Source organism: Anastrepha obliqua, chromosome 5 (assembly GCF_027943255.1).
Source record: "Anastrepha obliqua isolate idAnaObli1 chromosome 5, idAnaObli1_1.0, whole genome shotgun sequence".
Taxonomy (NCBI): domain Eukaryota; kingdom Metazoa; phylum Arthropoda; class Insecta; order Diptera; family Tephritidae; genus Anastrepha; species Anastrepha obliqua.
In genome coordinates this window covers 103,708,762-103,727,802 of record NC_072896.1, presented here as the reverse complement: position 1 = coordinate 103,727,802, position 19,041 = coordinate 103,708,762, and the positions used below count along the sequence as shown (strand labels likewise).

Below are 19,041 nucleotides of genomic sequence, written 5' to 3'. Positions count from 1 at the left end.
AAAAGTATCCAAACCCACTTTTCTTTGCAGGTTATTTTCAAAAAATCGAATAAAACTAAAAAAATTTATTGTCGCCAAAATTTAAGGAGAACTTTGAGAATTACTTCCAGATCTTCCAATTTATTTTGCGGATAAATGCATACAACCATTATTGTATATAAAATACAATTACTATTCCATATTCCGAGAGAATTCTCCGTACATGAGAGTTCTCTCTAATTTGAAGCTTGAATATATAATTTCTATGATAAAAGGAAATACTCCTTCAAAAACACGAAACTTGCAAATGAGCCTCTTTACAAAAAATGGCAGACATGTAAACAAAAATCAGAAGTTTGAATTAGTATTGGAAACATTTGATATTTCTGAAAATTATCACAACTCTAAGCTGCAGTTAAGTTCTTAGTGGAAATATGTTACCAAAAATAATAATTATAGGTTACCCTTATAATATTAATAATATTAGGTTACAAAAAACAAAAAAAAAAATGTTAAAGTCAGAAAGTTGGTTTCCTTTTGGTATTAAATATTTGCCCAATTAAAATTTTCTTTGTGCTGCATAAAATCTATTTAACCTATTTTAGATCACGCGGATGTTAAGCTTCATGAAATTCACATATACCTACGTTCAATCCCAATTAAAGAAATTCGCAAGTCTTTTAAGTCGTGCAGGATTTAGAAAAAATCTATTTTTAGGCTTAACAATAGTTTAAGGTCGTACAGACAATATTAAACTAGTAATATTGTTAACCTGTTTTAAAAGGCTCAATTTCGCCGGAGATACTTGTAAGATTTTAAAAGAGTTTTTACCGATAGCGCCTTGTTTTTTTCCAACAGAGCGGAGAGGTTACTTGAAGACTGTAGACGGATTGATTTAAAAATTTGCAAGTAGCTTTGTAATTACACTTTATTTGAAAAAAAAAAACAGTCATTCTATTATTGAATCCAAGGTGAATCTATTAAAGGTGGTATTGGCAAATCAGCTGATTTGTTTTTTTTTCTTTCGCCGTGTTCATGTGGCTGTCAGGCCAGAATAAATCAAGGCGAATTCATTTTTTGTTTTCTACTTTTCCAATACTTTGCTTTGACAATCAAACGTACAAAATATTGTTGCTATTTTATTAGAAAAAAAAACACTTACTTAGGGCATGAATTTCCAACCATTTACAAACATTTTTGTTCATTGTTCCGGGCCTTATAGTCCAAAAGTTTTGAATTTTTTTTAAACAATAAAAAAAACTGTATTTGTAATCAAAAAAGCCACTTGGCGGTGTTGAAAAATATATCTCCATAATCTTTAATATCATGAGTAATAATAAAGAGGCCCTAAGTACCACCTAGGAACACCGCGGGAAAATATAATATATATATATATATATATATGTAAATACATACATACACTTTTCTGGGTGTTTAGCCGAGCTCCTACTCCTATTGTGGTGTTAGTTTTGATGTTGTTTTACAAACGGTTACAGTTTTGGGTCGACTCCGAACGGCAGATGGTTTTTTATGAGGAGCTTTTTCATGGCAGAAATACACTCGGAGGGTTGCCATTGCCTGCCAGGGGGCGACCGCTACTAATATAGAAAAAACGTTTTCTATCATTTCGGTATTTCATGCACGGAGATTCGAACCTACAGGGGCCAATATACGGGAAAATATGGTATACCTATAATAGTTATTTGAAACATAAAAAAAAAATAATGATTACTGTGGTAAATATTTTTTACCCAAAAATTTACAGTTCTACACATTTTAACTCAAATTCTGTTTAAAGCTCAAATTGTGTGGCAAAAAAAAATTCTCGTTTATAAAAATCGACTCGACCTGTTAAATATGCTAGAAACGCATACTTAAATACAGTAAACGCCAAAAGAGATGCTACGTGTAAGTACATAGTTTTTTTTAATCAATATATGTATTTCTTTTGTAGTTTTTTCAGACCTTAAAGTTTAGGTTTATTGGAAAACCTAAAAAATTTCCAAAATTAAAAAAAAAAAAAATGGCGAACAATTTCTGTTAATTGTTGTACAAATGCGATGCGAAAAAAATATATTTAATTTGCCATTTATTTTACGCTCACCGTGTGCAAGCAACAAAAACTGAACTCAAACTATTATATTCTACTCTTAATTTGTGGACATTGTATTGCGTTCTCGAACGCATTGATCACACAAACGGCTGTACAAACATTTTCTGAGCGGCTCTTAAATTTCAAAAGAATTCTGAAGTTTACGCAAAGCATCTAACAAAGAAATTCTTCATTTACTCCGAAAGAAAATTGGTTGATTTTTAAATACTTCCAAGCAATTTAAAATACTTTGCGAAATATCTTATTGAAGCTGCGATTTTTCTTTTTCGTCGATGTGGATGAAGTGGAACTGCGATTACTATTGCTAGCGATGCTACTGCCATTACTATAATTGCCATTACTATTTGTGTTACCATTACCATTACCATTGTCTGTGGCATTGGTGCCAGTCGTCGCCACACTGCTTGCCGCTATGCTCTCGCCTGACGACAGTATGGCCTCTTCGAGTATGCGAAATGAATTCTCTGTTCGGCTATTGGGTAGCAATATCTCTGAGAGCGATGATGAATCCAAACTAACTGTTGGTGAGGCGCGCATAAACCCACCACTCGCTGACGCCGAGCCACTTAATGGTTTGGATTCTGCATTTTTTGAACGATACCATTCCCAAGAAGTTGACTCATGGGGATGTTTAGTCGATTTTGATCCACGCAATTTGTTGCGACTTTTGCCGAAGGGCGATTTAAAGAAACCAGGTGTTGTGAGACGACTTAGCTTTTTGCCTGATTTCTTACTATCAGAATTCACCTCCACACCATCGTTTACCTGATAACCAGACGGTCCTTCGGGCATGAACTCGTTGTACGCCAAATCGGAGGTTGGTATGAAATTGTCGAGGTCATCTTCTTCGAGTCGTAAACTTTCATCATATTCAGCGGCGCTGATTTCCTCTGGCGCTGTACTATTCAAGCTCGCACTGCCCATAAACTCATGCGATACGGAGGTTTGTCGACGTGGTAGTAGTGATTTTCGCCTCGACTTGTTTCCAGCGGGTTTGTTAAAGTTTTCATTACCATTTAACACCGGCGCTCGTGGTGGACGGCCATTATTCGTTCTTTCGAAGCTCTCCATTGATTCTGCAGCTTCATTTGTTGCTTGCAGCTGTGCTAGATGACGACGTGCTTGCTGCTGCGTATGCTCAGTATTCGGCCAAGAATGCTTCTCACCTTTGCGTCGCTGTTTGATGTTTTGGGCACCGTGACTGCCATTAAGTGTGGCGCCCGAATCACTTGTATAGCAAATCGAGATTTTACGCTCGCGTTGTGAAACATTTCTTGCCGCATCGCCCACAGATTCTATGGCTTCATGCTCACCGCCACTACCTGCACCACTGCGTTCCTTAAGTATCATAAGCGCCTCTTCACTGGGACGCCGCATTTTTTCGCTGCTCTGCTGATGATCCGAGAAATCTTCAAAGGATTTGCGCCGATTTAGTTTTTTCTGTATTGCTGCCATCGCACTGGATGCCTTCTTTCTGTTCGCATTTGAGTAGAGCGCCAACACCTCCTTGGTTTCGCGTCGCATCGCACGATAGAAGAGTATACTCACCATGAGCACAAGAAAAACAAAGGCACCCACAAATATTATAACCACAATACAGGCATGCACCTGCAACGACAAATCGTCCAGCTCCTCCTTCAGCTGGGAATTGCGTTGGGCGAGCAACTGATACAACTCGTTTTGTCGCCGACTATGCTCCTCCAGCGTGCGTACGGTTTGTACTGTTTGGGTGAGTGTGAGTTGTAGTTCTTCCACTTGCTTCTTGTAGCGTCGTGATAATTCTTCCAGATATTGCCCGGACAGGGACATATTCCGCTCCAGCGCCTGCAGGATAAAAATGATGAACACCACATTAATTAAATAAGCGATAGAAACAAGCATATGTATGTAGCCATGTATAAATTTTGTACAAAGGCACCTGAATGAAGTCGAATTGAAACTGAAAGCAAAAGGATAAAGTTAGCCAAGTGCAAGTGTAGTAGCACAGTAAAGCGCACAGTGAAGCGAAGTTAACAAATATCAGGTTTTTTTCAAAAGTAATAGTCAGTAATGAGAAATTAAATTTGGTAAAATTAAAAGTTAACGTAAAAAGAGAAATTTTCCGTTTCCACAACCGACACTACTGGAATGGTAAATGTTTGATTGGCAATGCGAGCTGAGAGAAAAACTGGACTTCCATATTTGAAATACACACAGTAAAAATAAAAAAACGCCGAAATAAAGTTCTTTCTCGACTCGGGAACGATTTTTTTTTGGAAGAGGAATTGATAACCATTATCATGGAGAGTTTACTGTAATATATGTATTTATGTTAAAACAAAAATTCCCAATAAAAGACGTTATACCTGAAGTGATGATGATTTTAAAATCTTTTCAGAAAGCCGAAATTATGGAAATTTTTCCTGAGATAGAAACAGTGACAGGAAAAAAATTTATTCGGAAATAGAAGCGGGAAAACCGATTTTATCGAAAGTCGTCGACGATTTTAAGGTGACATTACCTTAATTTTTTTTGACAGTTTTGTGTTTGATGAAGCCAGTTGTGTGTCTCAACATTCCAAAATAAGGGTAAACAAGCGAAGCTTCGAGGTAATTGAGGTGAAAAGCCAGAGCAGCAAAACAAAAAATTTGCTCTGTTTAAGGACTCAGTACAGTTAGGGTGCGTTAGACGAGACCGGTCGACATGTGAGCAATTATTCTTTTGCCATGGATTGGATATTAGAAAATATCAAAAAACTGTTTGGAACCAAGATAATTGCAGATAAGTTAATTTCACCGCCAAAATAAAGCGCAAGAAAAGCTTTTAAATCACCTAATACATCTTTCCCAAGCCTTTTCAAGCACACTGTCGCGAGCTAAATAAGTAAATGAAGAGCAAATATAAAAATTAAATTTTTTCAAGTACACGCTCGCGAGTTAAAAATTTAAATAAACCTACCGAGCGAGTTTTTTTCGCTTTATCTATTCGTTGTCAGATACCCCAGGCTATATTAAAAATAAAAGGCGACGGAGGAAGCACAATAAAATTAGCAAGCACACAAAAAAAAAAACTACTAATCGGTAAGAAGTCAATTTTAGTCTGGGAGTTGAAATATAACCTTCTCGGTCTCAAAGTTAAAATTATCGGCATGTTCGGGGTTATGTTTTCAAGGTGCTTTTTGCTTTCTCGGGTGAGTCGCTTAGTAGATTGTAAATATTTTTCTGCACTGAGTAGAAAATCAAACTGTTCGGCAGAAATAAATACATATTAATAATGATTCACCCATGCAAGTCTAAAAAAATTGAGTGTACCAAAATGAAATATACCAGTTCGTTGATGCTTGTCGAAGGAACGCTATAGAGTTTTTTAAAGTTAAAAGTACAAATTTGTGATAGAATGTAGGTAGTTTTGAACACAAGGTAGAGAAGTGTAAAATAAATTAAAAAAACTGCAATTTTTTTCCTTAATATCTTAATATCTTATCATTTTATCATACTGTTCTAATTTCAAATGGATTCTAGACCTGCGTAAAGCCAACAAAAATATTCACCTACAACACAAATCACATGGTGTCTAATAAAAAGCGGTATTACGTGAAGAAACCAAAGAGCCTTGCGTTAGTTAAACTAAACGGAGGAACAATTTCAAACACGCAAATTTGCCATTATTAATACCCGCCCAATCGCAAAAACCAACAACACAAGGCGGCAAAGGAGAACTAACTATATATACACACAAACATACTATAGATATACCTATGTAAGGATTAAGTAAATGCATCGATAACAGCTAGTTCAATGTGCCACCAAGGAGAATGTAAAAAAGAGCTAAAAAATAAGCCTTAATACGTAGAACGTGAATGAAGAAGTGTGTTAGGGTAGCAACGAAGTAACGAGGTGGTTAATTTCACTGACAGCCACAGCAACGAAGTTAATCAATAGCTCGTTTTCTTGTTTTTATCTAACTTTCTTGCACCGGCGCATCAAAGAGGTAACTTAGGTGAATATGGTCGGTAGGATATACCGCCGTTCTATGTGGCGCTGGCTATACCACTCTGGGCATCGTTTCGAGTCCATGTAAGAAATTCAAGGTTAACTGAAGAATGTTTCGACAATCGGAAAAACCTGTTCGATACTGGAGAAAAAAAGTTGACATAAACGCACTTTGTGGGAGATTTTTTACTGTGACGGATACTCTTAATAAAGCTGTATCACTCAGATTCTTAAAATATTCGGAACTCATGAATTTCGTCTCTTTCTCCAGAGTGCACGACATGCGTAAAGCAGGTTTGTTAAGCTCTGGAAGAGAATTACAGAGGGACAGCGGGTTGACGGGTGGTGATTAGCTGATCCACTTCCGTCGGAATATTCGGTCGGGGACGGAAAACACTGTTGTGATGGCCCGGTTTTCAGCTGATATTTTGTGGTGATAATAACATTGATTTTGTAATGGAATCTTTTTGTTTGATATATTTATGAAACACCTCGTTGAAGCCCATTGTTACTTAAAAATAACTTCTTTCCAAATTATTGATAATTTGTCATCAAGTAATCAGAAAAGCAACCCTGAGTCTTCAACCCGTCGGAGAAAATAGAAATGAATCTAATTATTTTGCCACCGTAAAAATAACTGACAGCTTCAGTCCGTCCCCGATGCATTTCTGTGCAATTTCATGCTATTAAATGTGTGCTAATTTTGACAGCGGGTATCCGTCAACCCTTTACCCGCTGTCCACTGCAATTGTGTTCAAGGGGTAAGACATATAGCTCTGATTCCTTCTGATAATGGTGTGAGCTGTTAGCAGCGGTATGGCTGTGGAAAATTCTGCCCAGTCTAAGGAGTACTGGCAAGCGTCTCATATTCAATTCTGACCCCATGCGTTTAGATTTAGATATTTGATAAAATTTTTTGTTGTAATTAGTTTACAAATAGCGAGCGATAGCTTAAAAGGTTGTTTGTTGGTTCAATGCCAGGTCTATTGCTGTATTCCAGTACCCATACAAGCTAAAGAGAAATCTGCTAAACTATTGTCTTAAGAGGTCTGCGGTAATTTACTACAGTTTGGGGTTTTTTGTGAAAGTAGCTGTATTCAATTCACCAACCATTTAGCGAGTAGTGAATAAAACAACGTTGAAAAAGATTTGGTAGCACTGATTATTTTCGTTTTGACAACCAGTTATGTAATCCCATAATCACGTATAGGATTCCGCTAAGTGCCTAAAAACAAAGTCGCTTGATCATCGCCAAATTGTTGCAGCTTTGGCACACAAATTTTTCGCTTAGCGAAAAGCGGAATACCAGGTTAATCGATAGAAGTTAGTATTGTATAAGCCGCTTTCAGAGCTGCATGTCTGATTGAAAATATAAGGACGTTATGATAGGTATGCGACCCTTTCTGATCGAAGGCATTCAATAACTTTCTTCATTAACAATGACTTCTTTATTCCTGATTGTTCTGAGATATTACTCCTAAATCTATTATCCAGTTTGCAGCCACCCGAGCAGAAGCGAAGATAATCAATTGAGCCGGGAACCGTCTTAGCCTCAAACAACTAGAGTGTCAGTTGAAGAGATAAATATGAAATAATATTGTAGAGCACGTGGCAGTGGTAGTACTGTTAGCATACATATGAAGCGGTTGAAAATGATTAAGAAACAAAATATTCGAGATTCGAGTTTTTACTTTAATTGATAATGAAATGTGGGTGTGTTTCCCATTATTCCATCACGTTGATTATAAATTAAATTAAAAAAAAAAAACGTTTAATACTCACTTTGATGCGGTTCGAAAGGCGTATAAACACACTCTCCGACTGTGGGCCACTGGGTATTTTTTGCTGTAGATTCACACCCGGTTGATTGCCGTGTACACTGCCATCAGTAGATAAGCCACCGGCTGCCATTACCGGTGCTGCTGTTGCGGTGATCAGGTTATCGATATTCTCCCAAGAGGCGTTATCTTCCTCACTCCGCGTCCCCAGTGTGGGTGTTGCTGTTGTTGACGGCGTAGGATGCAATGGCAGCGTATCGTCGGTGCTTACGTCGTCAACGGGTATTTTGTTGGCGTCCATACTTGCAGGTGGTAAAGAAGTTGTGGTGGTGGTGCTGATACTGCTACTACCTCCATCTTCACCATATTCACCACTACTACTCACCTCTTCTGTGGTTGGTTCATTGAATTGCGGCTGATTTTTTTCTTGCGGTTCTGTAGGTGTAGGTACATTGAATATATTTACATCGGCTGTTGGTTCCTTTCCGCCATTATTGAGCGGTGCATTGGTAGTTGTTTCTATTGCTTCGACTTCGCCCATTGGTGGTGGACGTACCAGCTGTTCGTCATCAACGCCACTGCTAGGAGTGCTTGCTGTGCTTGGTACAGCGCCTTCACCGCTAAACGTAGCTTCAACGCTCTCAGTTGTAATGCCGCTACCTATGCTTGTCGTATCTTGCGTTACTAATTTCTTTTGCGTGCTATCGATTATTCTGATGTCATCTTTTTTCAATTTCTTGTCGATGGTGAGATTCAGTGGCGGTTCCGTTAAGACATTTTCGCCTTGCGTATCCTGTGAAGCGGATGCAGTCGACTTAACTTTATTTTGCGCCGCTAACAATTGGCAGAGCGCGCCCACATATTCTACCGGCAACATATTCAGGTAGTAGCTGTGTTTCACATTCCTTTCCAAAGCATGGCTATATGGCTCATTCGTACACTCTTCATCGGCAATTTTTGCTTTCAGTTCAATGCCATAATGCCTGGCGCATATTTGCGTATTAAGTAGATCTTTCAACAGCCAAGGCACTTTGAGCAACGCTTGCAATTGTTGGTATTCACAAGAGAGCGCATTATTGATGCGCGCTACCAACGGCTGATTACAGTTGGTGGTACAAATGTATTGTCCCGTCGCAGGGGTACGGCACTGAGACGAAGGCGTCTGCACGCGCGTCAACGTTGTATTCTGTTGATGGACCGGTTTGACAAGCACTTCGGCGGCTTTCTTGACTATTGAGAGCACTGCGTCAGAGGCGGATTTGAAAAGATTCATATCTGGGCTCATTGCGTGCACTTGTTCTTGCCCAAATTCATCATCGAAGTCCTCCAGATCGCCATGTGGTGTATTCTCTGTTTCGAAAGCTTCAAATTCCGATGTGCCGAAAACGCGAAAAAGTGAGACGGGGCAGAAGTGCTCTTTGGAGTAGTGCGAATGTATGTCGACGCGCACAAATTTACCAAATAAGTGCGGATGCAAATCGAAACTCTGTACATTTCGTTTATCCTCCGCTATAAAACGTCCCACATTCGACCAATCGCGTGTGGGAAAACGATTCGAAACAGCCACGGTGAAATTTTTTGGTGAAGATGAGAACAATTCAAAATTGGCCAATTCGACTTTCTGTGCCTGTATCGCTTCGCAGAGTTCAACCACAAACCAAATGCGATTACCGCAAGGGCTCAACATATATTCATCTTTAGACGAACTTAACACAGCACCCGTGTTGCTTGCATCTGGATTGGAGGTGATTATTTTGGCACCACAATCGGGTGCCGCATAGTTTTTGTTGCGCATTTTAAGCGGCGGCGGCCGTTTACCATCGCCATTGGTGTGATTCTTTTTCTGTGTCGATGTATTCACCACTTCTTGCTCTTTCGCCTGCTGCTTCTCGGCCGCTTCCATTTGCTTTTGTGCCCACTCCGAGAAAACGGGTATGGGCACCTCTTCTGCCGTGAGATTGTTGCCCGCATTGCTATCACCTCCAGCAGTTTCTGTGGCAGTTGTGAGCGTGGTGGAGGGTGTAGGGCTGGCACCCTCATTTTGCGTAGGTAACGTGGGCGTTATTGCCGCTGCAGGCGCTGCCACATTCGTGACATTTTCGTTTGGAATGTTTTGTGGAATTTCACTTGAAGTGAGATCTGAGTCAAATTGCGAAGGCTGCGGTTTTTCACCACCACCAGAATCGTCAAATTTGATGATTTCTTCATCTGAAAAGAATGAATTGAAGTAGATAAAAAGGAGTGCAGGCAAGTAGAACCCAAGAAATATAATAAGTTAATAATCGAACACCAATAATGGAGAGAACATTAGTGAGCTACGCTGGAAGCGTTGCAGGGGGGGAAATCCAGCGAAGAGCAGTTGGACTGCCTATTGAGTTACCTAAACTCTGCTGTGAGGTTACCATCACCTTTCTAATTTTACGAGGTGTGCATGATTCTGCAATCCTCTTTTACGACTACTGAATGAGCCTCTTTTATGTCGCATATAAAGTGCGTTTCGACATGCAACGAAACTCTTTTTTCAACTAATTTTGATGCTTCTTTTTGCGTCGGATGTATGGAGGATGAGGTGGTATCATCTCAGCACCTTCTCCTTAGCTACCCTGCTCTGGCGGGGTCAAGATCTAGGCATTTTGGCTCTTACTTCTTTGCTACGCCTACTGATATAGCTGGCGTTGACATTAAAAATCTGATGAATTTCATCAGCAGCACAAAGCGGTTGACGAAATGCAGCACAGTCATCGTTCATAATCTACACACTCTCAACCCATCCTCCTAACCGTCCCACCACCACCTCTTCCCGCCTTTTCCCTTCATCCCATCGGTTTTCTCTTTCACCTTACCTCCCATTCTTTGGGTAACCATTCCAACCTAACCTAACTTAATTTTGATGCCAAAAAATTTTCACTTTCCGATGTGAACACCCGAAAAGTAGCGTTGGAGAATTCTTATCAACTTTTTGTTAATCAATTTCGACAAAGAAACTTCCTACGATGGCTTGCAATATCAGAAAGTTACTTTCAACTCGGTACCGTAGTAAGTTTTCTATTGTGGGTTTAAGATTCTTTTACATTTAATTACTAAGTACCTTTTCTTATCACCTCACTGCTATTCTCCAACATCTCCATCGTATGATTTTCATGCTCGCGCGCTATGGTCTCTTTCGCCGCATCGATGACGAGTGCATCAATGTTGCCACGTGTTGACTCCAAAATCTCCAATGGCAACTCTGTCACTGTGATTGTGGGAATCTCCGTGATATCCGGCAAGCTGCAAAGAAACAAAAAAAAAAATGTGTTACATTTTAAAACCGATAAACCGAAGTGAATATCTTATGGTAATATTTAAAAGGGTTTTAATTGGAGCTCATTATGAGGTAACGAAAATCAAGGAAAACTTGAAATTTAGATATGTAACCGAGATTACCTGCTAGGCTGTTCAATATGTAAGCGGGCATTATTATACCGTGAAAAATATTTCATATGCACGTGAAACAATAGATTTTATATATAGTATCAGACATTTTATTTGCGACTGAAGCGCAAACTTCAATTTTTTTTCTAATAAAGCTTTATTTTCATTGAAGAAAGAGCATATCGGAAACATATTTTAAAATGATTAATGACATCTTTTTTCGGTTATATTCCAAAAAAGTTTAAAATATGTGTAAATTCGCGACAAAACAATTGCAACTTCGCTTGCTTTACTATATAACGACCGATCCCTTGTTTCATTTTCCAACTGTATTGAGTTTATTTTGATCGAAATATTTGCTGAGCATCATTTGTGCGCAGGAATTTCTTGTGACAATACGCTTTAATTGAGAAATTTTTGAGAAAATTGAGAAATTTGTGCATGCGTGTTATTGATTACTATAAAATAACGGAACTTCTCAAAAAGATAAAGTTAAAATTTAATATTTGTACCATAAGTCGTCTATTTCACGAATTATTGGGAATTTTATATTATAAAAAACAAAACTTTCGCAGTAGTGGAGGCCGGCCACAAAAAACTGATGTTGGGACAGCAAGAGCGATGAAGAAATTTCCATTCTCCAAGTGTTCCACAGTTGGTACAAGAGCTTGAGTTACCAATCTGTTCAAGAACTATCGCTCGTCGCCTGGGCGAGGCTGATTTGCGTAGTCACCGAGCCGCAAAGAAGCCGCTGATTAGTAAATGTAACCAGAAAGAACGGTTGTAGTTCGCTAACGATCACTCAAAATAGTCTGTAAGCAAGTGGAAAACTCTCCTTTTCAGCGGCGAGTCCAAATTCAATTTGGAAGGAAGTGATGGTATATGCTAGGACCGACGCCTACGAAGCAAACTTCTTCAAAAATCATACTGTGGTACGACAGTAAAACGGAGTGGCTTTAGTCTGGGGATGTTTTTCCTCTTTCAGTTTGGTGTGACTTCATCGTATTAATGGTACAATGGATCAATATGTCTACAGATGCATTATGGAATCCGTAATGCTGTCATATGCCGAGTGGGAAAAGCCGCTAGAGTGGGTCGTCCAACAGGACAATGACCCAAAGCATATGGTTGTTCCAGAAGAATAAAGTGGACGTAATGGAGTGGCTCCCAGATCTTAAGCTGCAATTGTTATTATTGCTATAGCCGTGACTGTAACCATAGCCAGAGCCAACAGTACAGTATTTGATGATTAGTCATGCCGTAACCATAAACAGTTCATATTGAAATAGAATTAAATACAACATTTGCATTTTGTAAGTCAATTAATTTTTTGTCGCTCATTTTTTATATTCAAATTTTTATCGTAAATATTAAAACGAATGTAAAGTATTTCACAGCTGCTTACGGTTACGGGAAAACCCAAAATTCAATATATACATACGGCTACGGTTATGGTTACGGCGTTATCGTCTAACGCCCATATGTGTAATCAGAACAGTTGATTGCTATGGTTACGGTCATGGCTGAGGTATGGCAATACTAATCAAAGCTTTAACCCTGTAAAAAACTTATGGGAAAATGTAAAAAAGAGAACTCAATTTTTCCAAAGAATCCTGGAAACAAGGAGATTAAACCCCAGACTATCGTCGACAATTTGATAGCATCAATACCAATGCGTTGCAAGGCATTTATTGAGAGCAATGGATCTGCACGAAATTTTCAGTTTTCCTAATTCTAATTTTCCTAATTTATTAAACATAAGATCTTTAAGTTGCAATTGTTTTGCCTCATTGAATATATGTAGGTGTTGCATCCTTTTTTATTTCGATTTAAAATATGAATAAACCTCTTTTTGTTTATATGAATAAACATCCATTGTTTATAATAATAATAAAAGTAAAGGCCACAGACATTTAACTGTTGTGCATTCGAGAATATTTACATTATCTTACTTCAGTTGCAAATGTTTTGTCCGATACTGTACATACAAGGTGGTGCAAAATTAATCAGCACTTTTGTTTTTGTATAACTTTTTTACTAAATAAAAACAAAATAATTTTGAGTGTTGGAAAGCTATATTTAGTCGTATGTGGGTATATGCGCTCCATTGCTTGTCTGTTTGTAGACTTGAGCTGTCTGGTTCACAAGTGTCAAATATGAATGACGTGCGAAGCAATTTGCAAAAATTATAAATCTTTCGATAGGGTGAATAATTTTGTGCAACTTGTTTCTCAGTATTTAATTTTCGTTTTACTTAAAACTTAAAAAAATGTGGTGTTTAGCTTTCCACTCCTTTTTTACTTATACATTTTTTATTGTATTATTTTGTGCTATTCATCAGACCCAGCAGGGTCTGCACAAACACGAAGGAGAAAAAAACTACCAAACAGCGCCAAAATATAAAAAAAAATTATATAATTTCCAATCCACCAAAAGAATAATAAAAGAAAATAATAAAGTGCATACAATTTTTCTAATTCATATTACGCATTTACCTGAGAAACATCGTTGAGATGGCAATCAACTGCGAGAACCAAATCACCCAGAAGAAGATCAAAAACATAGTCAAATTAGTTTTGACTTTCTTCAGTTCACCGCAAACGAAATTCGTTACGATTTTCAGCAACATTATTTGTAATTATTCGATTTTTATTTTGCACACAAATTCTATACATAAATATTTTGAATATCATAAATACACATAAACACATATACATACAAGTGGATGGAGGCAAATATTTGTTCATTAAAAATAAGAAACAAAAACTCAACAACACTTGGTTTGGTAGCATTTGTGACATGATGATCGCTTGTGTCTCTACGAACGCCACAATACACAAAAAAAAAATTTAATTTTTTTTTATTAAATTCAACCACTACGTTGGCAAACAAATTGTGATAGATCAATTAGCAGATGCAATAAATCAATTAGCAGTTTATATTAGCAAAAGCGGAGAGAAATGGTTAAATTTCAGTTTAATAAATGTAAATATTTTATTATCAGCAAAATGCACAAGCAATACACAAGTCTTATAAATAACTCAATAAATTAATCAATCAATTTGGCGCAGTAAAACAGAATATTTATATGAAATGTCCCGTTCAGTTCAACAGCTCTGGCATATGCCGCTGATGACTGTGCGAACAATTTTAAAACACGTCAGCATATAAGACTAAATGCCAACATACTGAAGTGATAAGAATTTACATAGTAATCGAAAATTCGAGTTAACAGTACGTATGCACTTTGTACATACATATGTACATATGTATACATGTATTTATATACATACACAAAGGGGTGAAAATAATGTCAGTAGTCAGTTTTAACAATTCGTAAAAAAGATAATAATTGAAGCTTCACTAACCACGGAAAGGCTGTTGCGAATACCTGGCAATGTTAAACAAATTTTCAGATAAATATTTACAACTATAATTAGTTGTGTATTTAAATGCATGCTTGTAAATAGTAAATAAAAAATTAAATAACTATGCCAATTTAACGCTCTTCCCCTCATTTCTATGTTCAAGTATGGTACATACTCAATTCAATTGGAGAAACAATAAACAATTAAGCTATGGAGAGCAGTGAAATGCTCTGCTCCATGCATGCAGCTACGGCCAAAAAAATAGAGGCACCACGCTTCATATGAAACTAGAGACTAGAGTTCATAAAATACATTTTTTTTAATTATATATTTTTTTCTTTTACTTCGCGTTGACATGAAAATAAAAAAAATCCTAGACAGCCTTAATACACATTTACAGTCACATATTGGACACCAATGCAAAGTTTAGAATCGCAAACGATTTGGGTACTGCGATGAGTGCGAAGCAAATATATTTTGCAGATATTTCTTAAATCATTTGTCTTCCGGACGCCCTTTGATAGCCTTAACCACTACAGCATCAACTTCCCTTTGGTCCTTCTGGAACGAAAAGTTCCTTCTTGATAGCGAAAATAACTCTCTCACCGGATTTCTTTTCCTTTCTGATTTTCAAACTTCGAAGTGATCTGGCACTTTGATATTACCTAAACTCATCTTCGAGGATGTACCAATGATTAAGCGTTGCGCCATGCGATGCAATGGGCAAGAGTTCAATGCAAATGCGCCGGTAATTACCACAACGAAAATGCAACCCTGAGTATGACGTTTGTCTACATCTCACTTATGATATTTCCGTTGCGTATTTAAAGCAAGAAAAATGACAGAAAAAAAACACTGAAAAAGTGGTCAAATGATGGAGAGGACACTATTTTGGCGAGGAAACATACACTTTTTTTTATAATTTACTATTTTCTTTGTCAAAACCAGCTATTTTCTTAGCTATTATGCAATGCGTCCATGAACTGTTCCTCTATTCTGTTCCAAAGAAAATCTACTAGTCTGTTGTTCGGATTCTTGAATACCATTTACATTTATTTCACGTTAGTAAGCCTAATAGGGCGAAGAGAAAAAGAATAGCGTAAAAAATAGAAGATGGCACAAAATTAATCATCCAATGTTGTTTTGAAACAACTTTTTTACTAAATAAAAGAAATTATGAAATGTTCATTTTGACCTTTACGCGCTCCATTGGTTGTCTGTTTGTACAGGTATACTGCAGCTGCCTATTTCCCAAATGTCAAATATGGCCGATTCTTCAGCGTTGCATTCAATTTTGTTTGTGGAAAAAAATTTCTGCTGCAGAAATGTTGAGGCTTTCTATAATGTCTTTGGCGCTTAGACTTTGTCCAAGTTTTCTTACGTTATACGGGAATCAACAATTGCCAAGAGGCAATAATTGCAACGCAGGATGAAATATCTACATTCATATAGTAAAGCATCAACATCGTTTTGCATTCTGTGGTCAAATTTCTTTGCTATGACCCTTTTAAATTTGCAATATTTTGCTTAAGAGTTTTTAGAAAAAAAATGAAAAAAGGAAAATTGGAGAGATATGTTGTTATGCCACTTAATACAATAGTATAAAGGTTGTAGATGCAAATATTTTTGTCTGAAGTGACCCCTGGTGAAATTTTACGAGGAGTAATTTTTTAGAACATTTTAACCCACCTGCGATCCTTAAACTGTTCTTTTTCTTGGACTTTCTATAGAAGGGGCCAAAGCGCCCTTTCGTGAGAGAGCTAATTTCTTAAAATAAAAAAAAAATGTATTGTATGCAAATTTACTTTCATTTATCTCAATAGGTTCCAAATACACTTAATTTCTTAAAAATACAACAACAACATTTTAAACACTTTAAGGCGTTTATTTTTGCATATGCGAAGGTCTTGAAACGCGTCATAACTGGAGATAAGTCTTGGCTCTATGTTCCGCCCTCATGCCAAAATAAACCAAAGAACGGACAAATCGCATCAAAGTCACCCAAGAAATGAGATCTTGTTAGCAGTTTTGTTCGTTTTTTTCAGCACAGTAAAGTTAACCGATATTTGAGCTCAATTGCATTAATAGTAGAATTTTTCCACTGCTAGCCACACCATAATTAGAAAAAAACTTTGAAATTTCAGTTAGGAGCCAAGATTCGAAAAAGTTTTATAGAGGTCTAAATGTATGGTCATATGCGGGTATTACTAAATGAAATATTTATTAATTTTTTTACCATTATCCTTTTCAAGACATGTGAAAAATGCCTTTTGAGATTTTTATTCCTTAAATAAGTTGTCACATAAGACGAGTGCGTTAGAATTGCTTTTAGATACTCCGGCAGCTATTCAGTCAATACAAGAAATGAATTAAAAAAATATTAAACCTTTTTTTTATCTTAAATTTGGAAAGTTACAACGACAAAATTCGAGACTGTCATAGTGTACATATTAGTCCTTAAATATAAATAACAAAAATAAATATTGACATAAATAGGTAGATGCGGTGGCTGTCGCAATGGCACACTTAGACCTTTCATAGGTCCATTGTGATACCACTGGAACTTATCCTTGCCCTATGGGTGCCTTTTCAAACCATCCGGTAGCTTTAACAAACGAGCAAAGCTTCGTTGGTTTCAGATGCACTATTTACGCTACATCAATTAAAAATGCCATGCCAAGAGTGCCGAGCCACCTTGTCGCTAAGCTTTCACATTCACATAAAAGGTGCCTGACTGTTTTCTCTTCCTCTGTATTTAGACAGCTTCAACAGAAATCGAAGTACGGGAGTCCTAACTTTCTAGCATGGCTGCCTATCAGACTATGACCAGTTAATACCCCTATTATTTTTCTTATAGTTTCTCTATTAAATCTGAAAAATCTTTTTGAACGACCGTTGTTCCATTTCGGCCATGTCTGTCTGCTTAGTTCGCATGTTGAGTGGTTTTGCCAACTTGTATTTACCTTAATGATGGTCTATCTATCAGTAGTTTACAAGTGGCTAAAGGCATGGGTATCAGCGTCTTATCCTGTACCGATTCGAGCAAGTTCATCTGCCATATTTCTGTGGCCTGGCACCCAAATAAGGTGTACTTTGTAGTATTTTGATACGTCATTTTGAAGTTTATAACATTCTATGACTGTTTTTGGCGAGTGTGTTTTAGATTCTAGCGCTTTTATTGCTGCTTGACTGTCCGAGTATATGAAGACTTCATTTGTGGATAATACGTGCGTTTTTATTACCGTACTGACATAAACAACTACATATGAGAAATCTTTAAGAACATAGAATGATAAAGTTTTAAAACGTCATTTTCAACAGTGTACTATAATATAAATTTTTTTTCTATTCCAGGAACTTTCACTTTTATACAAATATTATTATATTTTAGGTTTTTGTCGCACGGTGTTAAGCATGTATTTGAATACGATAATAAAAACAGCAGGACAAAAAACAAAACGCCAACAAAATATGCACATGTTCGCATGTGATTGTAATGCCAATACACTCATATTATTATAGAATAATAGAATAAATTGACTCCGCTTGCTTAGCTTTTCTTTATTACGAAATAAGTAAATAAATAATCCATTGAAATTTCATATTTACAAAAGCCTGCATTCTTTCCTCATATGTATGTATGTATTTATTGAACTGCTTTCGTTTTTTGTATTATCTTATCACCTTACAATAACAGTGAAAACAGCTGTTTGATCTGTTATTGACATTAATTTTATCATTACTAAAAAACTAAAATTACTAAAAAAATTTACATGTATTTCTAGAAAAGTAGAGGAGGCTATTAGCACGAGCTGTTCGTCACAGTTTTCACCTCTTCAAAATAAAAATTTGCTTCAATTCACTTTGAACTCCTTGACAAGTGAATGATTTGAAAGTATTAATGGCTGTCTTTATTACGGCAATATTCTGAAGTATTACGGCTAGGGAGACTTTTAGCAACGCGCTAGGCTTGGAACTAGCCACTAGCCCAAAGAAAAAATAATTACCATGGAAGAACTAAAAGCCTTCGATCAGAAGTCTTTCAATAAATTCAGCAATTAAAACAGAAAAATGCGTGCTTAAGCTACCGATAAGCAGGAATACTAAAAAAAAGGAGCCAGTGACGCCACTATTTGCTGGTTTCTGCAAAGACAGAGCTAGAAAGCCTGTGGTTTACTCTGCGAGCTAGATTATTAGACCCTTTCTATCTCTATTGCTACCCGCTTTGCATGTATGGGCATTACTAAGAAGAAAGCAAAATGATTTGAATTGTGTTGTGTTTCTTTCAAATAACTTAGGCCACATAAGTTGTGCCCAATTACAGGCAAACTGATAAACCAGAAACATGCCACAAAAATTTGGTAAAAACTATGGGGCCAATAACCAACATTTGTGAGAATACTGATATGATAAAAAAA

At 37.0% G+C, this 19,041-nt stretch overlaps 1 protein-coding gene across 3 annotated transcripts in view; it reads right to left on the bottom strand.

Annotated features, from left to right (window-relative positions):
* Nucleotides 1-19,041, bottom strand: part of LOC129247109 (SUN domain-containing ossification factor) — a 116,041-nt gene that overhangs the window by 4,415 nt on the left and 92,585 nt on the right. Inside the window, exons 2-5 of one of the 3 annotated variants that reach the window (XM_054886043.1) lie at nucleotides 13,751-13,922; nucleotides 10,930-11,111; nucleotides 7,846-10,049; nucleotides 1,069-3,916 (exon numbers count right to left, since the gene is read on the bottom strand). In XM_054886043.1, the coding sequence (XP_054742018.1) occupies nucleotides 2,312-3,916; nucleotides 7,846-10,049; nucleotides 10,930-11,111; nucleotides 13,751-13,884 (4,125 nt within the window). In that variant the 5' untranslated portion in view covers nucleotides 13,885-13,922 and the 3' untranslated portion in view covers nucleotides 1,069-2,311. Of the gene's footprint in view, nucleotides 1-1,068; nucleotides 3,917-7,845; nucleotides 10,050-10,929; nucleotides 11,112-13,750; nucleotides 13,923-19,041 lie in introns of those variants that run through there. The other 2 variants (XM_054886042.1, XM_054886041.1) reach the window with 2 other exon arrangements.